This window comes from Pseudopodoces humilis, chromosome 2 (assembly GCF_049639895.1).
Source record: "Pseudopodoces humilis isolate 2021_Gansu_Grassland_sample_001 chromosome 2, ASM4963989v1, whole genome shotgun sequence".
NCBI classification, from domain to species: Eukaryota; Metazoa; Chordata; class Aves; order Passeriformes; family Paridae; genus Pseudopodoces; species Pseudopodoces humilis.
In genome coordinates, this window is record NC_142201.1 from 75,805,796 (window position 1) to 75,833,611 (window position 27,816).

General features: G+C 34.7%; 1 protein-coding gene across 2 annotated transcripts in view; it reads right to left on the bottom strand.

Moving 5' to 3' along the window:
* CNTN5 (contactin 5) overlaps window positions 1-27,816 on the bottom strand; it is a 603,304-nt gene that overhangs the window by 57,332 nt on the left and 518,156 nt on the right. For both annotated transcript variants that reach the window (XM_088051481.1, XM_088051480.1), the window contains exons 14-15: window positions 7,881-8,008; window positions 6,742-6,917 (exon numbers count right to left, since the gene is read on the bottom strand). In XM_088051481.1, the coding sequence (XP_087907607.1) occupies window positions 6,742-6,917; window positions 7,881-8,008 (304 nt within the window). The remainder of the gene's footprint in view (window positions 1-6,741; window positions 6,918-7,880; window positions 8,009-27,816) is intronic.

Sequence of the window (27,816 nt, forward strand, 5' to 3'; positions counted from 1 at the left end):
CCTATAGAGGCTCCCTCCAGTGCACCAGGTGACAATGAAAATTATGATTATGTTTTGCTGGGTTTTTTTTGCCCTAGTGTTATATAATTTTCTTTGGGAACTAAGTTCTTTGTTAATGTTAATTGGAATATGTTAATTAAGAGCAGTTGTTACACAATGATTGATTGTTAAGATTCTTAGTATGTATATTGTTGGATAACATTTATGAAGTATTTTAGTGAACATTGTCTACTGTGCTGCGTGCTGTGTCTTGGTTTACCAAACAAGAGACAAAGAAAGGGAGCAAGAAGTAGAGGCAAATTTCAGGACAGGGAAAGCCTCTTCCCATGACATTTCTCTGTAACAGCACAATTGACATTTGCAGGTGGAAGGCCGCAAGAATAAAACCAGAAGACTGGGAGTGTAAGAGCTGAAATGGAGAAGTACTGCCAGGAAGCCTTTGGAAAGCACTGCCACATCAGCTGGGGAGAAAGGCTGCAGAGCCGCAAGTGTAAAATAGGCAGCAGAGCTCTAAATGGAAGCTTCCTTAGGAACTGATATTGATCAGTTGTTCAAACAATCGACTCTGCTGTTATAGCTCAGATTAGCACTGTGCCAAGCAGTTAAATGATCCATCAGCTCCAAGTAAACAGAGGGAAGAATAGGCTGTCATGACATGTCTTTTATTTATACCAAGATTTTTTGCACTAGAATGCTTCTTGTAAACAAGGAAAAGTAAAAAATACCACAATGGATCAAATCAGTAAAAATTATCTGACTGTATTTCATGACTTATTGCAATCATTTTTTAATAGAAATTGGTCAATGTTAGGAGACTCATATTATTCAAATTATTGGTTATCTCCCTTGTATAAAATAAAATTAAGTAGAAGAGTTGAGAGAATTTTTAAGGTTGGAAAAGACCTCTAAAATCATTGAGTCCCTGTGTTAACTCAGCACTGCCGTGTTCACCCTTAAACCACATTCCACAATCCTTTTGAACATTTCCAGGACCGGTGATTTCAGCACTTCCTTGGGCAGCCTGTTCCAATGCCTGACCACCCTTTTAGTGAAGAAATATTTTCTAACATCTAATCTAAATTTCCCCTGGTGCAACCTGGTCACTTCCTCTCACCCTGTTACTTGTTACCTGGGACGGGAGAACTGATCCCCACCTCACTACATCCTCCTTTGAAGCACCTGTAGAGAGCAATAAGGTCCTCCTCAGCCTCCTTTTCTCCAGGCTAAACAAGATAAAATGTTGCTTATCATCTCTGTCCCTTAGTCTCTATTAATAGCCAAACCCACAAGCACTTGCATGCAACAATTTACATACATTTTTTTGATTATAGGAAATGTCTTTCTAACACAGCATGAAATAAATTCAATCAGTTCACTAGAACAGTTTATATTCAGGAAACAACACATGGTAAAGTACAGTATTACACTGTGGTCTTCATTGTGTTTGGATTTTCGTTTGTAGTTTTTGAGTCATAGAATTCAAAGTCCAGAAATCCTTATTCCATTTAGTACCTTAACTAATTTACAATAACTATTTATTACCAAAATAAGAGATTTGAATTTTTTTTTTTAAATGCTCCTGATTGCTCAAATAGGAAACTGCTATAGCATGACAAGTGACCAAAACCTGGTAATGAGCATAGGGCTGAAATATCTAGAGATTAGAGTTGACAGTAATAGCTGTGTTCAGCCTCTTCCATCAGCAGGAACGGATTGCACCAGACAGTGGAACAAATTGGTAGCAATGATGCTGATATGGCAGCTTTACCCTGAACAGAATTTCACTGTGCATAGAGCTTGCCATCTTCTGCAAGGCTTCTGACAACTACTGCCATTTTCCTCACGTGGGGAGGCAGTCGGGGTGTTACGTAAAACCCCTATTTAATTAACCTTGTTTAGGTTTACATCCAATAAAGAGGAAAGGCATTATTATTAACACCCTGCTGTTTTAATTGATTTCATGTAGTGTAGAATTTAGCTCTTCCTATTTAGAAGCGCTTAGGAAATTATAATCTTAATGTCTCAAATATGATAAAAGTACAAGAAACTAGGGAATGACTTGAAAATACAAGGAAAGGTGCAAATTTATGCACTTGCTGAAGTTCTAAGTTATCAAATCAAAGTCTCCAGTACTAGGCAGGAGTTAAATGCACTATCCAATCTGTTCCTACTGTCCTTTTTGAAGTAAAACAGTAGATTCCCATTCACTTCCATGTGAACAAATAACCATTGTGAAATACAACATGACAAGTTGTACTTATTGCTTCTCCTGGTGGCAGTTTCAGCTAAGATCAAAGACCAAGAACATATTCAGACCAAATCACTTTCCTGATTCTGAAAAGTCAAGGTGAGGGACAATAAGAGCAATGCTGTTTCTTACCAGTCTGTGGATAACCACAGTAAATAATTTTGTTTGGCTGCTATAAAAACAGTTTCAGCCTTCAAGCACAGGGTTGGAATGATGATAGTTCTGAAAATCTACTGAAAAAATCAGATATTTTTAGATGAAAAAGGGATATGTCTATGAGAAAATGATGGTCAATAGAGATTATAGTAGAGAATATTTTGAATAGAATTTTGACTAGGACTTCTAGATTTGGCACAAGGGATTGAAAATAAAAGTTATCCTAATAAAAACAAGCAGGCCTATACTTTCTTAGTTCATTGCATACGGTGTTGCTACAAGAAAATGTTGGAAATTCAGGCTTCTATACAATTTTTTTTCTATTAATTACACAGATTATCCCTCACAGAAGCTAAAATGTTATCTTTTGTTAGACAAAATAAGACTTTACCAATGCCAAAGGATTCTGGTTTTATATAATCCTTGGCATTATTTTTCTTCCACCAAATGTACTACGAAGTTACATAAACAAAACATTTGGGATATTTTATTTTCCTAGACTGCAATCTGCAGTCATTCCAATGAAATTAAGCTGGTCCATTTTCCTTAATATTCCCTTCATGCACAAGTTGACATCATTATCACACTCATCTTTTTGCCAGGCAAGTCCTTGAAGTACCTAAATTGGTATGGGTACCAAATTATTGATAGCTAAGTAAAGAACAGCAAAAATTACCTTTGGTTTGTATAAAAAATTACTTCTCAATATGAAGATTGTAACACCATTTTTGGTACAAAACCTACTGATATAATTTCAACACGAGCAAAGTAATATTTATTAGCAAGAGATTTTATTTTTAATTGCAATTGCTAGATATCATGCAATTTTAGCAAGTGAAAAGTTATCTACAGCCCAAATAAATGTTACTTTGTCACTAGATTTTATAACACTGCATTAAGCATCAAGATGCTCATCACATTTAATACTTGGGTCTCCCACAGTGAAAGTATGAGCATTGTAACCAGTGATGAGAGGTTTATAGTGGTTTCATTATTAGCAACATTTAAATAATGTTTAATTTCTCAGGTTTTTAAAAGAGTAAACAAACTGCAGGCAAGCCTGGGAATATTTTTATCTGATAAAGTATCAGTGTATGTAGAAAAAATGGACATATAATTCTGTGACTTCATACACATTATTTCATACATATTATTTTTCTTAAACATACTCCATTAAAAAGCATTTTGTTCAGGATCAACTCAGGCAATTTTGAAGTGTTTCCTTCAGAAGAGTAAAATAAGGGATGTAGACAGAACTCTATCAGACTTCAAGTTCCTGTTTTCTCCATTCATAAACCTATGGCTTTAACACATTATGTATCTCAACTTTGAAACTGGATAGGTTAAAGAAGATTACATGACAGCAAAAAAGGAGTTTAACGTCCTTTGTCCCCAGTACCTGGTCATGCTTTAGATTTTATTCTAGTAAAGAAATACATTTTTAATCTCCTGATTAATTTCTAATTCTTATGTAATTAACAGAAATGATAATGAGATACAATTGATGACATTACACAAATGAGTAGTGAAACTGGGAATTTTCAAAATGGGAATTGTGTCAAAACACCAAAACAACTGCTTTATTACCACATCACTATTACCACTTTCAAGATTTGCATCTCTCAATTGATCCAGCTTTGTTTCAGGGCAATGCAAAAATCAAAATATTTTAACCACTTATTTAAAAGAGTATCAAAAGATGTGCCACACTTTGTTTCCAACATCATGCAGAAAATTTCCATGAGGATTGTCCTAAGAGGGCCATGTTTTTTGCTTCTGTTCTCAAGAGGAATGTAGCTCCCCACCCCTCATCCTGCCTGTAACATGCTAACAGCTATTTTCAGTCCCCTTCCAGCTGAGCCAAGCCTACACTTCCACTCTCTCTTTAGGATGAAAACCAGAAATGTCTTGTCATTTAAATGCGTTAGGAATGCAAGTAAAGAAAGCATGGCCTGACCATCTTGTAAAGGCAAATGGATCTAGTCCAGTCTAAAAATATCAGGGTTTGATGCCTTATTTTGGTGCTTCTTTAGAGTTGTATATCATTTCACTATTTCACACGATTTTAACAATGACATGGTAGGATCTAATTCTGTAATATTTTGCAAAATATATAATGTTTTTATTTCCAGACTGATTATATTTTGTGATTACAATATAAATTATAACTGAATTATAATATATATAATGTACCTGAAGTTTGCTCTTTGTTGGAAACTATGTTTTAGGAAAAAAATAAAATTCTTATGTGCCCCTGAAAGCAAAAAAAGCACATTTTTACTTAATAAACAACTTTTTAAAATCCTTTTAGTCACTTAGTAATTTAGACACTGAGTATTGACTCCATTATGAGGGACTTGTTCAGCCTGAAGGAGACTGAGGTGAGACCTTGTTCTTCCTGGTTAGGGAAAGCAAAAGGATAGGTACAGATCTGTTCACACTTGTGGCCAGTGACAGAACCCAAGGGAATGGCCTAAAGTTGAGTCAGGGGAGGTTTAGGCTGGATATTGGGAAAAGGTTCTTCACCCAGAGGGTGTTTGGGCACTGGAACAGGCTCCCCAGGGAATTGGTCCCAGCACCAGCCAGACAGAGTTCAGAAAGTTTGGACAATGCCCTCAGGCACATGGTGTGACTCTTGGGGATGATCCTGTGCAGGGCCAGGAGTTGGTCTCAATGACCCTTGTGGGCCCCTTCCAACTCAGCTTATTCTGTGATTCTGTGAGTAGCACTATTCTCACTTAGTGAAGAGGCACTGACACTCCAGCAGCACAGTGAGGAGGTCATAAACTTAAATAGCTGGTTAAATCTTCCAAGTTTTGGCCAAATTTTAATCATTTCAGGACAGTTAAAGCAATCAGTAATTTTAGTGAGATTTGCATGAATACTTGTCTGAAAATAAGATGTCGTCTTTGATCACTTTGAATAAGCCTTATTTCTAGCAGTTTGAGAGCTTTCTGTTGTAAAAATGAAATTAATGAAGAATTCTTGAGAGAGAGCTACAAAATCCTATTTTTTAATACAATAAATTATATTAAATTAGCTTTATTTTGGCATGAGATATGAAATTACTTTAAAAATTTCCTAGCCCGTGGATTTTTCCCAGTGATTAAAAATTTCCTTTGAAGTGAGATGCTGAAATACATGGAAAGAACCACGTAGCACGTTTTAGATTTCAGGTTTTTGGGAATGACTTGAAGTCAAATTGTAATCATAGGGTGTTTTATTGAATCAAAAATGACCTTTGATGAATGACTTTCACTCTTAAGAAAGAGTGAAAGTTTTCCTCTTTAAATAGTGTTCTTTTGAGTGTTGCATTCCTCGTATGAAGATAACTATGCTAAGAACCTTCCCACTTAGATATAATTTACTAATGTTCACTTAAAAGTTTTATTGAAGTAAACTCAAATTTTAAAACATGAACCCCCCACTAAGTGGATATAAATTTCATAAACAGTATGACTTCCATTTAGTCAAGCAGAAGAATAAATTGATTGCAGCTGGACAAGGTTTTTGATGCAAAGTTAACTTTGCTACATTGTACTCAAATGATATACATCAAATTTTAAAATTTCCTGACCTTTATGAACTTAATTTTTTTCTGTTAACATAGCATGGACATTTGATTTACATTTCATTGGCTGGAAGATTCAGTTAAATGACTGTGGATTCCATTTCTAAACTTGTTCACATAAAAGGATTTCTTTCTACTAGGAAATGTTCAAATAATTTTACATGAGACAGGTTTGAATTACTTTATCACACCATTTGATCACATGAAACTCTTTTTGATTCAAGTGGCAATATTTTAAATTGGTATGCATACTTTTGTCCATATGATTCTTATTGACTTAAATAATGTTTACATGGTCAGGAAGTACCTCATGCAGCGGAGTTAGTAAACATAGCCCTTGTTATTCAGATATTAAAATATATTCTAGGCAAGTAGAGCATTGGGAGGTGAGGGCATTTCAACTGCCATATTATCTGTGAGAGAGACATCAATGCTTAGAGCAGCATCCTTTCTATATTAAAATCAGCAGAAGAATGTAAGTAGGATTTGATGAAAACTCCTTTCTGTTCCCTTACAAAGATTATCAGATACATCATTAATAATAGGATGTACAAGTTTAAAATTAATATCATCTTGAGGAAAACTCCTTGGAATAATTCTAATAATTATCTGCAGTTTGAACCTCCTCTATCTAACATTTCTTTCTAATATTACTGAAAAAAGCTATCTCTCAGTTTGTTCAAAATTTTGTACATGAGAGACATATAAAGGCATGCAAATTTCTATAAGTTCCCAGCATAGAGATGACAAATGCATGGTCACTTACTGCCTTGATGCTTTCAAAGTGTCCACCTTCTTTCTCAAAGTCAATTGGCTGCCCATTGAGTGTCCAGTAGAAGGTGACATCCATTGTGCTGTCATGCAGGGCTTTGCAACTGAGGACGATGCTCTCTCCAACTGTTAACTCGATCTTCTTGGGAGTCAGTTCTATTCTGGTAGGTTCTTGAAAGAGAAGTGTTAGGAACACTCAGATGGAAGTCTACTTAGAGTGCCAGACCAAAATAACAGGATTGAGTACTGCTGAGTCTACCCAGAGCTTACTTTTTCTCTTAGTATGCGTTGCAGAGTCAAATACTGAAATAAATTCTTAATTCACACTGGAGTGTGACACTGGGGATCAGAAGGTACAGGCAGTTTCATGGAGTTAACAAGGCAGAATCCTAAACAACAATCTATAGGACATCTGAGATGCATTAAATAATTCTATTAGTTTCAGGAAAATCTACTTTGTTGGGTTTTTTGGGTTTGTTTTTGTTTTTGTTTTGTTTTTGTTTTTTTTGTTTTTTTTTTTTTTAAGGCTGCAGCACCTGAAATCTAGTGATTGCATAAAAAATTCAGTTTTGTCATATAAAATAATAAAGGATGTTTCGTGGATTACTAAATATAGGAAGAAACTTGAAAAATGAAGTCAAAAGGCTTGAACACCTGCAAAGAAAATCCATGAATTCAGCTGAAAAATGAAAAAAAAAAGGTTCAGAAATGGATTACTCCTAAGTGGTTTTATCATTACTATTAATCTTCTAAGGTACTACTTTTCTCTGGATTTTCCATAGATACAATTAGTACTTTAATTGTAATTAAAGGTTTGTTCTCATGCAGAAAAAGTTAGGGGTGAGTTCCCAAAGAGAAAATATGTTAGAAGGGATATTGATTCTTTTACTTATAGAATTATTTATAGTTTGAGTGATTTAATGCATGTACGAAGTCTTATGACACATCTACAATGCAACAGCTGGAGTATGCATTCTGATTTGATGTTTGACCAGATGGAGTTCAGCAACCTTAGCTTTTTGGAAATGGTTTATTATACTGCCTGGAGAATGCTGTTTTATGGTTGGTTGGGGATTCTAATATTTAAATATTAGTCAAAAGAAATAATCATTGCCATCAAAGAATTTTTCATACCTTTAACAGACACTGATGCAATGATTTCTGCAGATCCAAATACATTTACACCTTGGCATAAATACCGCCCTTCATCAGACTTGGAAGCATTCAGGATTCTCAGACTCCCATGTGGAAGAATAGTTATCCTGGAAAGGATAAATCCATAAATATAAAAATATCTCTCCTATCTTACCAGCCAAATTCCATGATGATATCTTTCAGAGATAATAAATAGGATTAAGGATTGCTGCCTCTGTAGCAAGGGATGATGAGCATGATAACTGAATTATCTTCTGTTTCAAAAAGGTTTTAATAAATCCATTTTACTACTCCTTCCTTAATTCAAATTTTTCACAGAAGCATCAGTGGATTAGTATCCTTTGACACTTATTAGAGGTGAATTTTAATGAAACTTCTAGAACAGTAAAAAAGGTAATCCGTCATAATTTGTCTTCAAAGTTTCACCACTATATTATTGTCAAATCACATTTCAATATCAAGCACAGACTATTCCATCTAGAAAAAAAATGACCTTAGAAATCAGACCTGAGAAGAATGGGAAGCAAAACTCAAAAGAAGGCAAGAAAAAAAAATCTCTATAAAATTAATTGTATCTGGTCAAAACATGATTTATGGCATCACACCACAGTGTAGCAAAGGGACTTAAATAATCTTTCCTTTTTGTAGATAGGTTTTATTTTTTTCTCTGAGTCTATAATTGCAGATTACCTCTTGGTAAGTAACCCCACTAAAGCATATTCATGAGAAAAGTTTGGCTGTTCATATTTAAGAGTTTCCAATTTTGTTTTTGCTTACACAATATTAATCATTAAATGATTGAAGCATGAAGCATTACATGAAGCAGCATGTAAATTAATGCTTTTTTTGCTCTTCTAAAATGACAAAGACTCTGAATTTATCCTGTCTTAGAGTTGCAGCCCAGGAAGAGCAGTAAATAATCATGGTCCTGTTCCTGACAGAGAACTGTGAGCTTAAAAGGAATATGACAACTCTTAGATAGCATTTAAGCCCAGCCTTGCTTGCAGGTGTTTTGTATCCCTTCCCAGTTTAGGGAGTGGTTATGACTCTCTCGAAGGTCTTGGGAGGCTGGGAGGAATGGGTGCTGGAAGCAGAAATCCTCTGAAAATGCTTTCAGGTATCCCATAGAAGTGGGGGAGGACATGGGGTGTTTCCTTCTCTGTATTTGGAAACTAAGGTAAGACTTCTGTGTTAGAGAATCTAAATAAATAAGTGTGTGGCTCTTCTCTAGGGATGGTTGGATTTTTAGTTATACCTGTCCAGAGAGAGGATCTTCTGGCTGATACAGTATAGACTGACACTCCTTCTGCTGGGAATCCTCTGTGGAGTCTATGATCAGAAATCATGGAGGGTACAGTGCTGTGTTTTAATCTTGAGAAGTATTTAATAAAGAGTATGGCACTTTTGATGGGACGGGTGGGCTCTTCAGCAGCAAAAGAGGGAAGGAATTACATTTATAGGTTGGATGTGTTAAACTTCAAAGCTGTTACCCTTGATTTATACAAGGAGTTATTTACATAGGCTTAAAATTCAATAAGGTGCTCAAATTAAATCATTAAGATAATTAATAATAAATAACAATAAGGAATCTTTCCTTTTTTTCTTCTTTCCTTCCTTTTCTCTCTCTTTCTCTCTCTCTTTTTCCTTTTTTTCTTCAAAAAAAGAATAATATCCCCTATTTTCTGACTGTGAGAAATGGTGGTTTATTATCCAAGGTTTATAAACATTATGGTGGAGAAAACAGAATTTCATTCCAGAGAAAAATGTGCTTCTGTTCACTTCAGATGTGAAACCACTCACTGCTCTCAGCAGTGAGAAGAAAATAATAGTTTCAAAATTGAACAGGGCAGAGGAAGGACATGTCAACTTCAGGGTTCTCCAGTACAACCTGAGAATGCATCTTCCAACCTGCTCTAAAAATATATACACCAGTATTTGAGTCACATTATTTGTCTAAAGGTAATTTTATTGAAAACATTTTGTATTAAGCAAATGACTCTGTATTAGAATTTTGAGTGTTTGGATTTTTTTTTCCAACAAATAAAAAGGCTTGAAATTTTGTTATGATATGTCACACCTTTGAAGTAACACTGCTTCAGAAACTGACAGGGATGCAAGCTTCCTTCATTTTCCCTTCATATAATTTAAGCAAACATTTCTATCAACATGCTGTCTTCAATGTTCCAATGACAGCATTTGTATGGCAATAGTCTTTGCAGAACAGTAATAGTTCTCATCAATATACTGACAGGATCAGAAAAAAAAAAGGGTATTCCTTTAATGTTTGCAACTTATAGAAGCTTTTACACAGGTTAAGTCCTGATATAAAACAGTTCTGGAATTCTGACCTTGGAGGAAAAGAAAGCTAGATGCATATGGAAGATTATCTAAAGAATCTTATGGATATTATCAATTACATTTATATGTAGTTAAAATCTCCTGTTATCCATGAGGGAAAGAGTAATCATTCAATCAAAGGAATTGCAAACACATTTGTTAGTGAATTATTTGGCTCAGAAATTAATATTTAGCACTCATCTGTCCTCCCTTTTTTTGTGTGTGTTTGGGAATAAAGCCAGAGGCCTGGTTATGATGGAAACTGAAATGCTTTATTTATTCATACAATACTTGCTGCACACAGCAGGAACATAGAGTTCTCCTCCTTCCCTGCCAATATCTCTCAGTCACGGAGAGACCACCTGCATAGCACGTCTACATATTTTAATAAAAAAGTATGGTAGCAAAAAGTTTTTTACTTCATAAATAGAAAGGAAGCAAAGAAAGGAAAATGGGGCTGGGCTAGAACTAAGGATAATTCAGGAAAAGAAGCAACACTAAATTGTTAACTAACTAGAAACTGAGGGAAAGATTATGATAGATTAACTAACAGAGAAAGGATGATTGAGAGATCAAGGTGAGAATTTGGAGATTATTGTATTTAAGTATAAGAAAAATCATTGTAATCACATAAAGGAGATGGATGTTGTCCATATATGACTTCTGAAAAAATATGGCACAAAATCAATGTCTCTGTAGAAAAGAATTTTCATCTGTCTAATAACATGAGGAAAAAGAGATGAGAGTAAATGTATTGATGTCAAAAAGTGTGTTGTCTTGAGATCAACTGCAGCAAAGCTTTTAGCAGTAATTATTAGGAAAGAGTAATCAAGCTATAACAGCAAATGGACTTGTGATAAAATTGAACATGGGTTAACTTAAGCACACTGAATGAGATTAAATTCTTATAATATTTAATAAGAAATCTTTTCTATAAAAAATAAGTAGAGATTTAATCTTCCATGGGTTTCAAGCATGATTTTCATGCTGAAATGCATATGACTAGTTGAATATATTTAATACAAAAATTAAGGAATGTTAAGAGACTGGTTGAAGAAAAGGCTTTTTTTTAAAAGATAAATTGGTTTTTATGATATGATATTAATTTTCAAAATTACCAAGATACAAAAAGGCTGCTAAAAATTTGATTAAATAAACAGTTCTTTGACACAGCAACTGAGCACTAGATTAATAGAAAAGCAGTAGTTGTGACTCTGAACTAAGAGGACCAAATGTGACCATTTTCCTTTGCTGAAAGGAAAATGCGACCCTAGAATATACCAGATACCAACCTGCACCTCTTTATGCAAGTATTAATACATGAAGTGCTGAGGAAATATAATAAGGAAAATTTTGATCATTAGTATTCAGAAAGATTCATTGTAATCAAGCTGACATTTGGAAGGATCAACATGATGACCAGAGAGGAAAGAAAACCTTTTGTTCTAGAGGCTGTTTGTAAAATTAAAACTGCACATGAAATGAGTTCCTATTTTACACAATAATTTATGAATCTTGTCAGCATTCAGTTGAACCTCTATTAAAGGTAAAAAAAGTGCAGATGTCTAATTCATATTGTAAATCTTCACACTTTGGTATCTGAACTTGAACTGAATCTCATCCTCAAATCTTAATTTAGTTCCCCAGATATAAGTACATTTCACGATCAGACATAATTTGAGGGAGAAACCCCCAGATGCTGCAAGACATAGAAATTAATTTCCTCATTGTGCCCACTTGCTGTGGGCTTGGTTTGTGAAATGAAGCCTTCTGAGCACCTGAACTTCAATTGATATTGAACTAGAAGGTATGCTTGAGGAATGAATTGCTTTTCAGATAAAAACATTCATCTGTGGAATGGAACTAGAGTTATTCCAAGGAGAAACTTTATATCAACTTTTTGCTTCTCCTATTGATCCATGCTACCTGCTCATGTAGAAATAGCCATTAGACACCTGCACTGGGCTTCCAAACTTGGCAGAAGACCTGTGAGAGGATGTAAACGCTTAAAGCACAAACACAGAAATCAATTAGCCACAAGATTCACTGCTCATGAAGCTGAAACCCCCCAAAAATTAATAATTGAAACAACTATATTGAAATTGAATGTGATTTCAAAGTGTATCTTATATCTCTGCATATTATAATTTTCCACTCTGATTGTATCAGATATAGAGCAATTGTTGGATGCCCAGCTTGCAGCACCTGTGGTTTTCTTGTCCAGAACATCAGCAAGTCTGGACATACGTATTTGTAGCATTTCTATAATGTCAGTTATGTGAACGACAGTGTAATCCATTAAACTAGTTTGAGAACTGCTACAAAGCCATAGAAACATGAATGAGAGTGTAAATTTTCCACTCTAAATCTTCAGGATTGGACTTATATTAACACCAGAAGGCTGAAAAATACTCAGCAACTATAGTTTTCAGATAATATTTTAAAATTGTTATTTTCACTGTAAAAATATTGCAGTCTATTCAAAGTCTATATTCACTAGTAATACTTAAGGCTGGAAAACGTGCTTAGTACATTTGTTTAAAGAAAAATGCATTAGCTCACTCAGATCAGTAATTTTGTCAATTGTGTTCTTTCAGCAATGAAGTATGCACCAGGGAGAGTAAGCCCTTGATAAAGAATGTACTGCTTTATCTGGAAGGATGAAATTCCATGCCGTTTGCATATGGGATGTTGATGTGAGCAGAAAGGTATTCTCTGAGACTGTGTCTGCTAAGAAGCTGATGGATGGAAATCAGGCTCGTAAGAGATGCTGCATCTTTTCTATTTTATTCTATCTATCTATTGATGGTGTTTGGATGTCCTTTATTTGGCAGTCTGAAATGTCTTCTCTTAATCACTGCTGACTGACAGAGAGGTAAAGAAAATCCTTTAGGTTTCATGTGATTTAGAGAATTGGAGTGAGTAAGATATGATATGTAAGAATTGCTTTATCGGAAGTTTTGCATTTTTTTTTTTTTCATTATTTTGATTAAAATGTTGCTATTTTTTCCTTCCTGCTGCTCTGTTTACAGAAAACTTTTGAGACTGACCATAAACTTTGGCCTTATGTTGAGGAGAAGGAGTAAGGAATGAGAAATTCAGACATCATTGTTTTGGTATAAAAAAAGGAGATCTATTCTACCTGACATATAATTTTTCCTTTGATTAATTCTTAAGTATGAATGAAATGTATTATTAGTGTAGATATTTTTACTGTTCCACTGTCTTACAGAGAAAATATTAATTCATTAATATCTGGTATCACCCACCACAGAAATTCTCAGATATTATCTAAAGCTGATAGAACACATACTATCGTATGTTGGAAATTGATGCTGGAAATTCTCAGCCTTCTTTATCACCAATGACAATTTTTCCTTGACCCACTGGGGCCAGGATATGCATTTGTTCTCCATATCACATGTTAAATCAGTGAGCAGAGACCTCCATCAAGATTAAGATAACAATAAATTGAAACTCTAATTTTCATTCTGTTCCATCATTCATAGCAAATTCTCACAAGCAGATGTCTTGTTGCTGTGGTAGAAATTGTTTTTGGATGCTGAAGCAGCTGAGCAATTGAGGCAGCAAACATTAGAATTGCTACACAACAATTCAGGATTTTACTGAGGACTTGTTGCACAGACAGGGACAAAGTGTCTGGATCTTAATAGAAAGTAATGTCAGGCAGCTTATACTTGGAGCTTGATATTCTTTAAATAACAATTACAAATTTAGAAAAAATACAAGTCAGATGTGTGGCCATTTTTGGTGGGGAGGAAGAATTAGCAGTGGGTAGTTTGGTTAGTTTGGTAGCCTATAGATACTAGAATCTTTCTCTGTTTTCAATTAATTCTTTTGGTATTATCTTTTGACTTTCAAACCAAAGTAAATTTTTATAGCACATTAGAGATATAACCACAGAAATCAGGGAAACATAACTTTTAGTTAAAATCTGCAAAATTTAGCACCTAGTAACTGGAATTTAAAGAAAGTTATTGGTGGTTGGAAAAATCATTCCCTGCATTTTTCATTTGGATCTAAAATCAGGAGTATGAAATTGGTTTGTCTGTATGTTGGAAATAAGAATTTTAAAGATGCAAATGGTGAGAAGCTGTACGGACTCATTTAGCCTGCGGCCCCTCACAGTGTTCTGATCTGAGCAATCTGTCATTCGACATTAGTTCAGTTTTGGGATGTGTCAGTTTCCTTTAATGTAGACTACAAGGAATCAGAACAAATATTTGTAAATAGCTGAAACTTTTTTTTTTCCATTAATGGCTTTGGGCTATCTCATTCCCTTTTGCTTCCTCTTGCTCCTTCATAATAAATGCACAAACTTCTAATGCTTACAGAAAATGGACGTGAGTTACTCCTGTAGTAAAGCCACTTAGATAAGCAAAAGAAAATCTACTTTATATACATTTTTTAATATCACCCTAGATAAAGTAATTTTAATTTTAATATTGTTGACTTAATTAGAAGAAAACCTATATTTGGCACAGTCCCTTGGCAAAGCACAAAATTATTTGGATTTTCTTCACTTTATGTTTTCAAACATTTATAATGGTGCAATTCCTTTGTGTGATATCTTAGGTCATTGGAATATGCTAAGCCTTATTATTAATGTACCACAAACTACTTCCAGCTCTATTTAAGCTAATCTATGCAAACTGTCTTAGGGCAGTTTCTGGTGCCACAGCCAGGCCTCTCATTTTGTCCTTGCAGTTTGCCACACAGGAACATTTGTGCATGAAAATACACAGCTCTCACTGGTGCAAATGTTGTCCATGTCTCTAAATATAATTTCATGTGGATGACACTGGAAGTTATTTTTTGCTAATACATGTAGCTTCCGTTCTAAGCACAGGAAATAAATATGATATCTACAGTGCTTCTGTGCAGTTAAGTCTGGAAAATACTGATATGTCAGAATTGGAAGGGTCTTTGGAAGTGCTTTTTTCTTTGTATGAATCAGCTGGTCATTATTAGTTTAAATGATGTTTCGCATTAATTAATTAAATATTAAATTACTTTATTCAAGACAAAATTTAAGCATATAGACACTATATGCTTATAGTTTATATATAGTTTAAAGACTCTATTAATAACATCAATGTCAAAGATGATAGAAAGATGCTAAAAATTAAATTTCTAAGGTAATAAACTGAAACAGAGCCTAACTGTAAATGTAACAGAAATTCAAATCAATAATCTATTAACTAGAGAAATTATACAACAAGCAGATATTTAAATTATTCTATATTTTTACTCATATGCTCAAGTGAGTGTTAGTACACATTGAAAATTTAGTATCACTTTACTAATTGGTACTTTGTCATGCTCAAATATTTTACCCTCAAATGTGTTTAATCTTGTGTAAAGAAAGAACTAGGAGTATTACTCAGAAGACATATCAGGATAAGTGTTCCAGAAACTCTTATTCAATAAATTGTTAGGAAAGGCTGTTTAAGGTATTTTCTTCCCTGCATTGAAGTCCAAGACTTCTTTTAAAAGCTTTTATAAAATACAATTGGTGTAGAACAATTTATCTCTAAACATGCTGAAAATACTCTAAAATTATTAAAATGTTCTTTCATATTTTTTAAAATCCATATCATACTCTTGACCCATTTAAATTTAATATCTATTTTAATATTTAAATATTTTTAATAATTAAATGTATTCCTCTTTTTTGCACACTATTTCAATGTCAGAAATATTCTCATACTGCGAAAAGGTTCCTTCTTTTCAAGGAAAAGCCTTATCACAATAATTTGCTCCATGTTTCTAAGTGACAGCAATGAATTATTAACTTACTCTATTTTTGTCAGAAGCTTTAGAAATAATAACATCTTCAAGGAATGCATGATCCCCCCAGGAAAAGAAAAAAATCACAGGAAACTTTAGTTACTGTAAGATATTTCCATGTTTCTCTTGTTAGAAAAGCAACATTAATACTCAAAGGCAGACCTTATGTGCAAGAGGTAAAATTCAAATAGACCAGGTGCTCAAGGAGGCAGATCTTTAGTCAGTGTAAAACAACATAATTTCATTCAACTACATGGTTCTGTTATGGCTCATTCTAGATAAAGACACCTCAAAACAGTCAGACTATGCTATGCTTTAAGTGTTTACATTAACTTCAGCAATATAATATGAAGAGCAGAAACTTAAATTTCATTCAAATGATATTCTTGTAAATTGAAGGCTGTTAATAAGATGTTTACATGGGAATTTTTCATGTGCTCAGGGCAGCAGTCATCTAGCTGAAGCATTACTGTTGTAAGCTGTGTAATGATGTCCAGTCAGATGGAACCTGCTTTCCAGTGTTGAATCATGTTCTACAGCAACACTACTAGAATATTAACTGCAAGTGATACTTTTATGTAACGCAGCAATGAAATTGAATATTTTCCACCTCTCTGAAAAGTTATTTTGTTAGATATGCTGTTACTGCCTTCATGTGACTAGAAGAGCTGGGCAGAAGAGAACAAATGTTTGTTCTTTTGCATTAAACCCTTGCTCTCAAGAAAAATAAAGAACAGTAGACAGTCACCCCCCCAAAAAAAAACCAAAACAAACCAGAAAAAAACAACAAAAAACCCCAAAAAACCAACAACAACCAAACAAACAAAAAACCCAAACCATTGTAATTTGCAGTTAATTAATAAGCATTAAGACCCCCTCCCCAGCAGAGCTGTTTTCTACTTTGTAGTGCTCTCTCCCTGCCATACATAGTCAATTATTGAAGCGCCCCTGGGGGCTGAATTCCCTAATCCCAAACAAGGTGGTAGAGGACCAGCAGCCAAACTGATGTCTGGATGCTAGAGAAGGAAACTGACTGGTGAGAATCAAATCAGCAAGAGGGTTGTAAATTCTTGTAAAATAGCCAGCATGGAGGTTTGAAAAGGATTAGGGCTTAAATACACGTTTTCTGTGTTCCATTCATATAATACATCAAAACACACCAAAAAAAGCATATTCTTTCCTGACATTTTCAGAAATAGACAAGATAATGAGATTTACATGGTCGTGGTATGGAAGCAATGAGATAGTTTTAATGGTCTACTGATAAATGTTATTAATGTAGCATTCTGTTAATTTGTTACTTTTGTTGCATTTTGAAATATTGTGGATTCAATCATCTCATATGTCTAATCTTGGTTGCAGTTCAAAGACGGGACAGATGAATGTGGCAATGTCTGCCTTACCCTCACATCAAACCGACTCTGCTGTCAGCTGGAGAAGCTCCAATTATATTTCTATCATATGGTGGGTACTGCTAGACTCTGAAAGATGAAGACTGATTGCTACAATCATTATGCTGCCTCTGGGAGAGTGTGCAAAGTCTGCCCTTATTGCATGTTTGTCCAGGTAGAAACTCTTAGGAGGAGAGATTCCATTAGCATGATGTATGCTATGCTTGGATCAGTAGCTACGAGTTCTTCACTAGTTGTTTAGAACTGTCATTATAAGATTCAGTGCTCCACAGGACTGCTGGCCTTCCAGCCATTGCTGGTGTGAAATAGCCCTTATTGTCTCCTTGTCTAAAACCATAAGGTCTCAGCAGGACTACAGACGAGTTTGACACACTGTTTTCATGAAAGATACATGATCTAGAGGGGACAGAGTAGAAGAATTTTTCAGTACAAAAGCCACTTCTGAAAATCGGAAAAGAATAATTTGAACATAGATTACTTTAGCTCCCAAAATACATTTGCTGAGATGTTTAGAGAATTTTGAACATTGATAAGTTTGGTAGATAGTATTCAATAAAAATGGTACATATCAGTATTAGTATAGGAATAGATGTGATAGAATAAAGTAATTGGTCCTGCTTTGTAGTAAGATGTCCCTGCTGGCCCTCTGTTTATTCAAATCAGAGATAGCCATGCTGTGACCAATAAGGGATAGTCATTACTTGTTTGCTTAGTTCTGCAATATTTGAGTTTACCCTTTGAAATTCCAGCACTTCTTTTTTCTATCATCTTCACTGACTATTAGATCTAGTGTAAAAGATGTAAATAATCTGTTGCTACATTCAGAAAGAAAGCAAATGATAGAGGCAAAAAGCTATCTCGTGGCTCCATTTTTACTCCACACTACTTCACACCTTGAGGCAAGAGCTTTTCAGTGGAGAAATCTGTGGGACAGAACAGACTTCACAAAAAATGTGAGGAGTGAAAGCACACCTAATAAACAACTTTCCACCTATAGTTCCATGATGCATCTCTAACCTATTTCTGTGACACATCTCTAGATTTCTACATCATTTACATTCAACACACTTCCTGACTGCATCCTCGACAAGGGGTGTGCTCAAAAGGATGTACCTCTTAAGAACACCTTGTTGTTTATTAAGATATTGGTGCAAGATGAATATTCAGAAACCTTGATTATAAATAGCAGTGCAGAGTAAAGGCTGTGCTCTTTCTGCGACACATACAAAATTATCACAGGAAAATTTTTTCTGGAAGACAGCTTTGCTGGAATAACTACCTTTCCTCTAGTAATGGTCAACTCCCTCTAATTAGGTTTTTCTTTTAATAGTAAACCTACAGGTTAATGATCCTACTTAGAGGGTCTTGCAGTGTTTAAACCTTTATGAGATGTTAAAAAAAATATATCTAACTAAGCTATAAAGCTGCCAAAGCTACATTAGGTTTCTTACATTTTGTGAAAGGACCAACCTGACTTGGGGATGTACACACCTTGCAGGAAGAAGGGACAATCAGTTCAGTGGAGAGACAGCTTAAAAGCATTGGTTCAGCACAAAAATATTTCCAGAATGTGGGAATGGTAAATGGATTTTGACTAAAATGAATAAGGATCTTATTGACTCCACTTTTCAGGTCAGATGAGTTAATTTTGCATTCTGGGGGGGAAACAGGTACCATGGCTGGAAAACTAGGTAGAACAAGATTTATTTTATTCTCATATCAGAAGGTGAAACACAGCCTATTAACTGGAAAAGGCAGTTAAAAAGACACATGTTCCCTCCAGAGAACCACATAGCCACTAAGGGTGAAAAGGGTATAAAGTTCTTTGTAAGTTTGTAATTGTAAATTTGTTTTGAAATTGTGATTTTCTTACTTTGTAAGACTGTAAAAACAATTTATTGATTAGTAGGGTTGTTGAAACCTTAGAAACTTTAGTTCACTTTGGAATACCTTGCACTTCAGCCCCTACTCAAAGATGTTGATTACAGATTGGAGTAAGAGTTCAGTAGGACATGCTTCTGTTTAAAACTGATATATCCATCTACAGCTGTATCACTGTGCATGGAAGAGAACAGATGGAATTCCTGCAGTGACATAAGTTATGTGCAATAAAGCATGTGACAAAAATAATGGAACAAGAAAAAAAAATAAATCAGTGACTTTATCTGTGCTACTCCACCAGGCTGCTCCCAAAGATGGCTCTTGTTTTAGAATCCCAGGTGTCCCATCATGCACAATGAGAAGGTCACAGACCTCTTTGGGGGAAACACTACATGTGAAAAAAAAAAGGTGTCCTAAGTTTGAATTTGTTTTGCTTTATGCACAAATTACCCACATGCAACCTCTGTATCCTGTCTCAGTGCTTCTATTGCTCGTGCATGGATGGAAATTTGTGGTGGTCACAGGCTCTGGAGAAGACTAGGAGCCAGCAAGAACAAGTAAAGATGCCTGGGGAGAAGATGCCACTGCTAATTTTGTGGTGTTGGATGCCCACATCTTTTGAAGGATTTGGATGGCTCTTGGGTTGCTCTTGCTTCTACCAGCCACAGGTTCTCTGGTGGATGAGACATAATGTCCCCCACATTTATTTATCATGGTAAGTCTGGCCACATATCATTATGTCCCACTGGTGAGACCACATACTCCCACATGATACAGGTGATCAGCTGTGGGTTGCTAATTTCAAGATAAAAACCATCATGGTTGTAATGCCACACCACATTGGAGAGGATCTCATATTGGTCCATATTGTTCTAGGGGCAGATGTAAATTTTTGTGTGGCATTAGCTAAGTCACACTGGTGACTGTACAATCATTCAAAGATATCTGCTGTTCTAGTTATAATGGGAAACTCTAATGCTAAAATCCATCTCTTTTTTCCTATTTGAGAAGGTCAAAGAAGGATTAGAGCATTCACATGGTACACAACTCCAAGCTTACTGTCTGTCTTCATACTAACAGTTCAATAAATAGGCATCTTCACTCATCAGCATAGAAACAAGAACATTATATTTCTTCAGTGACTTATTTTCCTTATTCGCCTAAATTCTACTTGTTTTCTTCAAACTTACTTACTTCTCATTCTATTTTTCCCTAAATCTTTTCTGCACAAAAGTGTGCTATTGTATTCTTAACTGATGTTAACACGTTGCCACATCTCATCTCTTCCCTAACCTTACTTATGAAGTGCATTATTGATGACATTGGCATGGAGCTGAGAACACAGAAAGTAAGATGAAAAGGTTACTGACTCAATAGGGATAACCTGCTGCCAGACATGAAGTTGTGTCCTATAATTATACATCTAGACTAATTAGCAAACTCTCCCCCTTTTTATTAATTTTATATAGTTGTACTATAGCAAGCTCCCTTCTCAGGATAACAGAGAGAAGTACTGAATCAACAGAGACCTCACTGCTTACTGTATAATCACATCTCACTGTGGCACACAATTATTTTCCAGCCATTTTAAAGAATTTTAATCTATTTTTAATAATTTTACCTGTGTACTCTGAATCTATTAGACCAGGTAACTACTTCCCAGGGACCTGGCAAGGCTAAGCTAAGTATGTAAAGGCAGTAGCGTGAATGTGTCCTTAGAGCAGTAGTGACAGATGGCACAAGTTTTGCCCATCATTTTGTAGTTCACTATGTTGGCATCTCTCTTCCTCTCTCTTCAGAGGTCTGGGAAAAGACACAGTCAGGGATCAGAGGCAATGAAAAGAAAGATATTTCTCCTAGGAATACAGAGAGGACTACATACAGGTTTATTGAAAACTGATGAAAGATTTCTGAACTAAGAGCCAACCTGAAGGGAATGGTGAGCCTTCCAAGGACACAGTCAATGATGATAACCTGTTTATGGTTTCACCTTTCTGTTGCCAAGTTTTCTCCATTTAAAAAATGCTCCTTGATTTTACTTCACTTCTAAGAAAACATAGCTCCTGTGGTTCAAAGATTTTTGGTGCTTTAGGCATGCTCATTTTGATGAAAATTGCAAAAAAATCCTCAGAACTCTGACTCATGCTCCTATCACACTTGAATTCCTGCTGAACTGAGATTATACTTATAACCTCATCCATCATTTTTTCCCTTATTTTTGAGTGTTTGAACCCTTTGTAGTGCTCTTCACAAAGTTGCTTGGATATGATTATAGGATTGTTTATGAACTTTGCAAATGTAGTATGCAAAGAGCAACTGACCTTTTAAATCAATATTTCATAGCTTCTTCCATGCACAGTCAGCAAAAACAAAGAACTTTTTTATAAGATAATTTTATTTACTGTTTTTATTGAGAGTGGAAACATAAGCTGCCATTTAGCAGTGGAGCTGTGGAAGGGAGCACAGTGAGGCGGGGTCTTTGCTACAAGGATCAGACAAAAACATCCCTTTGAGAGTGGGGTACAGTATAAAACCTTAAAAAGAAGGGTGAGGATTGACCTTGATAAGGCTTACTGATATCTAGAAATATATGTATGTTCAAGACACTACTTGACAGATTCCAAGCTCATAAATGGACTTGTATTTATGGATATTTATAAAGCAGTCCAACTGATGGACTTATCTTTATTGTGGAGACACTTTTATTTATATCTTCAAATACAGAATCTAAGGAGACTCAAACACAAACTGATCATATGAATTGTAAGATATCAGAGCTAAATCTAATTAGCTCAATTAGCATATTTTTATAATGCAGTAACCTTACTTTTATGAGTCCTGAACCACCAAATCTTCCACTGTTGTCTCTCATACTCGGAAAAAACATCCTTCCAATACACAAAATAAACTTAGAAGAAAGACTGGGACACATTTTTAATAGGCTCTGTAGTGATAGAAAAACGTGCAATGACTTTAAACCAAAAAGGGAGGAGGTTAGAAGTGTATATATAAGAAATAAATTTTTCATTATGAGGGTGGTGAAATACTGGAACAGGTTTCCCTGTGGTGGATAACCAGTCCTTGGAAACATTCAAAGTCAGGTTTGAAGGAGTTCTGGGCAACCTGATCTAGCTGAAGATGTCCCTGCTCATTGCAAGGGACACCAGGGGGTCAATTTTGACCCAATCTCTTCTATGATTCTATGAAAATAAGAACAACTGGTGGAAAAGAAGAAAATAGTTTTAAAATAAATGTCAATGTAAAGGGTTTTTTGCCTCATATGAAAGGAGATGCAATGAATGCAGAACCAATGCTCAGCAATTTGAGTTTAGCTATCGAAGGAATAAAGACATATTCTACCCCTGTAGTCTGTAGCAGAACAAATGAAAAGCCTACTTCTTCAGCTGTTCAGCAGTGACACGAGCAGTAGAGAAATCAGTTGGTTAATCAGTTGGTCCTACAGCCAAACATGAAATAAGCATGGATTTGCAGTAATTATCATTGCAAAGAGGTCATTAGTGATCACTGTACCTGTGTGAAAAGTTTGAGACCACTGAGCCATTTTTGAACTGTGGTTCACTGACTGCTATTTTACAGACTACTATTTCTGCCTAATAGCAATTTATATCTAAAAGCTTTTCTTGGTCACTCAGGAATTAGTTGTATTCATAATTTGTTTCTCCACATTTGGTATTTATTTAAGGAACAAAGTTATGACCATCTACATTACTAAGAATGTCTTACCTCAAGCTTGATGGTTAAGCAAAGAAATTATTAAGAGGGTTAATATTCTTATCCTTGTGAAGATATACAAATAGCAATGAAGGTACAAGAAAACTTCATTATTACTTTCTAACCAATTTCCTGCAAGGGCCAGGTGCTTTCATGAGCTTTGCCTAGGAAGGATAGCAGATCCGAGAAGAATGGTGAGGGACAATTGGGATGAAGAAAATGCTGGATGTTCTTTTGAAACTAATGCATCCTTAGAATGAATTCTAGCTCTTTTCTGAACTCTAGAGTATGGGCACTGTGATTCAAAAGTCACAATTAGTAAAGAAGGCAAGTTATTGTAAAATAATCAAAGAATAAAACACTATACACTAAAGCCCTTCAGCAATGCTGCCATAAAAAAAAAAAAAAAAAAAAACCACAACAAAAATCCAAAGTGTGAGATGAAAGATTCAATTATTCTGTTATTCTATTCTCTATATATCTATTCTCAATAGTCAAGCTCACTGTGACTATGAAGGAACTTATAGCTGCAAGCTAATATCACGTCTTCTACGGCTATTTTCATCTCAAAATGAGAATGTTTATGTTGATGATATTATACATCACTACAATCTCAAAGCCCTAAGTTCACTACAAAGCAAGGGGCTTTGGGACAAGATATAGGTTTAATCCCATTAGACACTTTTCAGATCTGGTTTCAAATCTGACTGTTTGAAGATATAGAGTTTGAGATCTTGCTTAAGCTCAGCTCTGCTTTAATTCTTACAGCTGCATGATCACTCAAGGTTTTTTTTTATTTTCTCTTTGTTTTTCTAGGTTGTCTTTGATCCAATTCTAATTTTCCATTTAATGTTTTACTTCTTTTAGTTCTAAGAATACTTGCAGAGGGAAAGTAGTCTTTCCTGTAACACAATAATGCTTTGCTTTTGCTTTACTGTGGATATTTAACCAGGTTTTAGGCAGCACATAAGCCTAACAAACCACTGGAAACATTTGTGTCCAAGTTCACCTTTTGGGAATAGGTACCTTCTAAAAGAAATTTTTGGCTGATGTTCTGACTGAATTTCAAACTTTATCAGAATTCAGTAGCCCGCTAGTCACTTGCTTATAATCAAGAGAAAAATGTATGCCACCAAGAAATTCTTGGATGTAACACAGGTGTTGAACCATATTCTTAGCTGTATTGGTACAAATGTGTGTTTTAAGTACAAATTATACTGGCTTCCTATCTGTGAGTGTGGAAAATATGCATGATGGAAAAAAGGACAATATTTTATGATCATATTTTAGTGCCAGATAATTAATGTTTAGAGGGTATTCAAGTATTCTAGGGATAATATTCTGATATCTAATTCCATAGAATTAGCCATGGTTATGGAAGGTTCAAATTTGCTACAGGATGTTATTTTTCCTTCCCCCAGATTTACAGAATTCCTTGGGCTTTGAACAAAAAATAGCATATTTTTCTAAGAATATTTAAAAATGTTTTTTATATTTTTTATGTTTTTGTATTATTCAACATTCTACATCACTAGTCATATAAAAAGTGTAAAATGTTTACAGCTTGGCCATTAAGTTGAAGTATTTTCTATGAGATGGAATGAAAGAAAAGAATAAAATTTGTAATCAAAGACAGCAACTTCAAAAAATAATTTCAGAGGTTTTGTCTAAATTAAACTAAGCTTAATAGCAACTACAAAAATTGACTTCCAAATAAATAGTGCCAAGCCTTTCTTCCTCCTCTTTACAACTTATTTTACACATCACTTTTCTTAGGTATGGAAATTTTTTTAAATAAATCATTGGTGCTTGAACAGAATTCCTGAATTGTTATTGGAATAATATTTCCATGTGCAAAAAGGTTGCCTGCTGGGCAAAAAAACTCCATCTTTATCAGAAAATATTAAATAAAAGGAATTTAAAATGTTTACATTTAAATTAAGTCTTTGTTCATGAGATTTACAGATTGAGGCTTAATTCATTTAAGGCGATATGCCTCTCTCTAATTGATTACAGAATTACCATTTTCATCTTTGTAAATGCCAAATGAATTAATCACCATGTCTAAACAACTAATATCTTGGCAATTAAATAATGACTTGCATTTCATTGTATGGAGTTACACTAGTTCTTGATCTTCACGTTGGGACAGTAGCCATAAGATTTCATTCCATTTGATCTAATTAATAGGAAGCTGTTGAAATGAAACCCAAATGCAGAAATTCAATTTAAAGGTTCATACACCTGATCAAAGAAACAAAGACATAGGCAAATGCACTGGAAAACATCTGCTTAAAATAGAAACAGTGCAGATTGTTAAAAATATCTTGCAAAGCAAGGCATCTTTAATTAGTATTTGCTATATTCAGCTCTGAAACTTATGGAAGAACTGTGTATATTTTTGACAGATGAAACAACAGTTCCTAATTCTGAGTGTCTCTGAATCTTACTCTCTCATTTTGCAATCACTCTGGACCACTTTCCATCATAAATTTGAGACAGAAGAACAATAGTTGTCTCCATCCAACTAGCCAAAACTCATTATTAAGTGTTTATGACATTCTTATGTTTTTATTTTGCTTTCCAATGGCATGGGAAGACAGACTACTTAAATCAAGCAGTTTACTGAGACTTGATTTTTGTTTAAAAACCACAGCAATACTGAATCAGCAGATTGCTTTTGTGCTTCAGTGTTTCCTAACATAGCTTCAGCACACTTGGTTTCAGAAGAAGCAATCTGAAAGTGGGTTTACTCTCTTGAGAGTCACAGCCATAGAAGGACCTTCTGCAAAGCAACAAAATTTCAGCAGTAATGGTAGTAGTAATACTACTGCTCCCTCTATTTGACAGACTTCCTAATTTTAATAGAATAAGTTTGAACTCAGTGCCTGTAGGGAGTAAAATTTGGCTTGTACCACAGTACAGGAATTCGGATGTATACATGTATTATTTAAAAACAATATGTTAACATAATAGAAAAAAAAATAATTTTAACATACTAATGGAATTTTCCCCTAATGGATGCTTTTCACATTTGGTATAAAAGTCTTCTCAATAATAGCTAAAATATTTAATGAATGTAATAACTGCTTCTTATGTTTCTTTCACCTACCTGCCTTTGACAGAGAAACTTCCTCTGTTTCAAAGTGGAAAAGACTGACAAGCCACTGGCACATGATCATTATTACAAGTTCAATATTATGGTTCTTTCTATTTTAAAAGTGTTTGAGATGCAAAACACCTGTAATATGCATGGTAAAGGTGAAGTCAGAAGAAGCAGAGTGGTAACAAATTTACCTGAGTGCTATAGGCTGTTCTGTGGTTTTACTTGGAACTGGACAATCATCCTGTTAATGAATACAAAGATCTGGTTCTAGGTTGTTGTCATACACACTTGAATACTTTTGGTGTTCCAGAAAGCCATGCTTCCAGCCCCCAGAGTATTTAGTTTTAAATTTATATATAAGAAAATTCCTTTGTGGTACTTTTGGGAGGAAATGTAAAATATTTCTCCTTCCAGCCTGTCTATTCTCTCAGTCAGTCTAATTAAATCTTGTAATAGTCAGACCACATGCGCAGCACTGAACAGTCTTGATATTGGAGCCTGAATTCAGCACACGTGCCTGGAATAAGCTACTGATGGAAAAACATTTTCGCCTTCGTGTTCATTACTGTCTTTCTACCAAAGAGAGAATCTTGTGAATGAAGCTCACATATTTTTTGTAATCCATCATGTGGTAACTGTGGCAGCACCTGCTTCTATTTAACCATGGCTTCTTGGAGTACTATTAATCTGGAACAATAAAACAACTGATAAGTTTGCAGAGACCCATCAATCTAGAAGACAAAAAAAAGACAAGACTCTTGCAGCAGCTCCCTATAGATTTAGAATATCTGCAGAAAGTAATCCCAAAACTTTATTTGATTTTCATATGCATTATTTGGCTAACAAAGATAGTCCTTTTCCTTTCTCTTGCATTATTTCTTTCCTTAGACCTTCATTGTGCAGTAATTCTGGATTAAAAAGTCAGTCATGCAATAACTAAGGATGTCCTGCAATCCTTTCATAACTATTTTCTAAAAATATGTTGGTTTTTCTATTTAATTTCATTTTAATGAATGTATTTAGAGTAGCAGACAAAGCAATCTGTTTTCTCCTTTAAACAACAACAAAAAAATTGTCTGTGCATTATTATAAAAAGGAGACAGAAAATAGAGGGGGGGGGGGGTTCCTTTCATTCCTAGATTTAAATATCTGCTGTTAATCCAGATGTGTGGGGTGTGATTATATAAATAGAATTTTCTCCATTTATTAAACACACATTGTATCTTTATAAAGCACAGAAATATTTTTATTCCAAAGAAGCTGTCTAGTTCAAGCTCAAAAGAAAAGAATCCAGAATTTCAATGTCTGCAGTGACATAAAAAGGTTCTGTACCATTGCACAAGAAATAAAAAAAAGTCACCCTGAGAAACCGATAAAGTGTATGTTCAAAAATGGCAATAGAAATGTCATTCTCATTTATTATTTTCAACTAAAGAATAAGTAATATTCAAAGACTGAGCAACCTAATTCAAATTCCCAACTGTGGTACATAGATGATTTTGGCAGACCCAGCTGAGTAAACTAAATAAATTGTTTCTAAAGTTAGCTCAATAAAAGAGAAATCTGTGGGCACAGAACAGTGTATTTGTAACTGCATAGATAATGGTGACAAATAAGTCACATACTGAAATCAAAT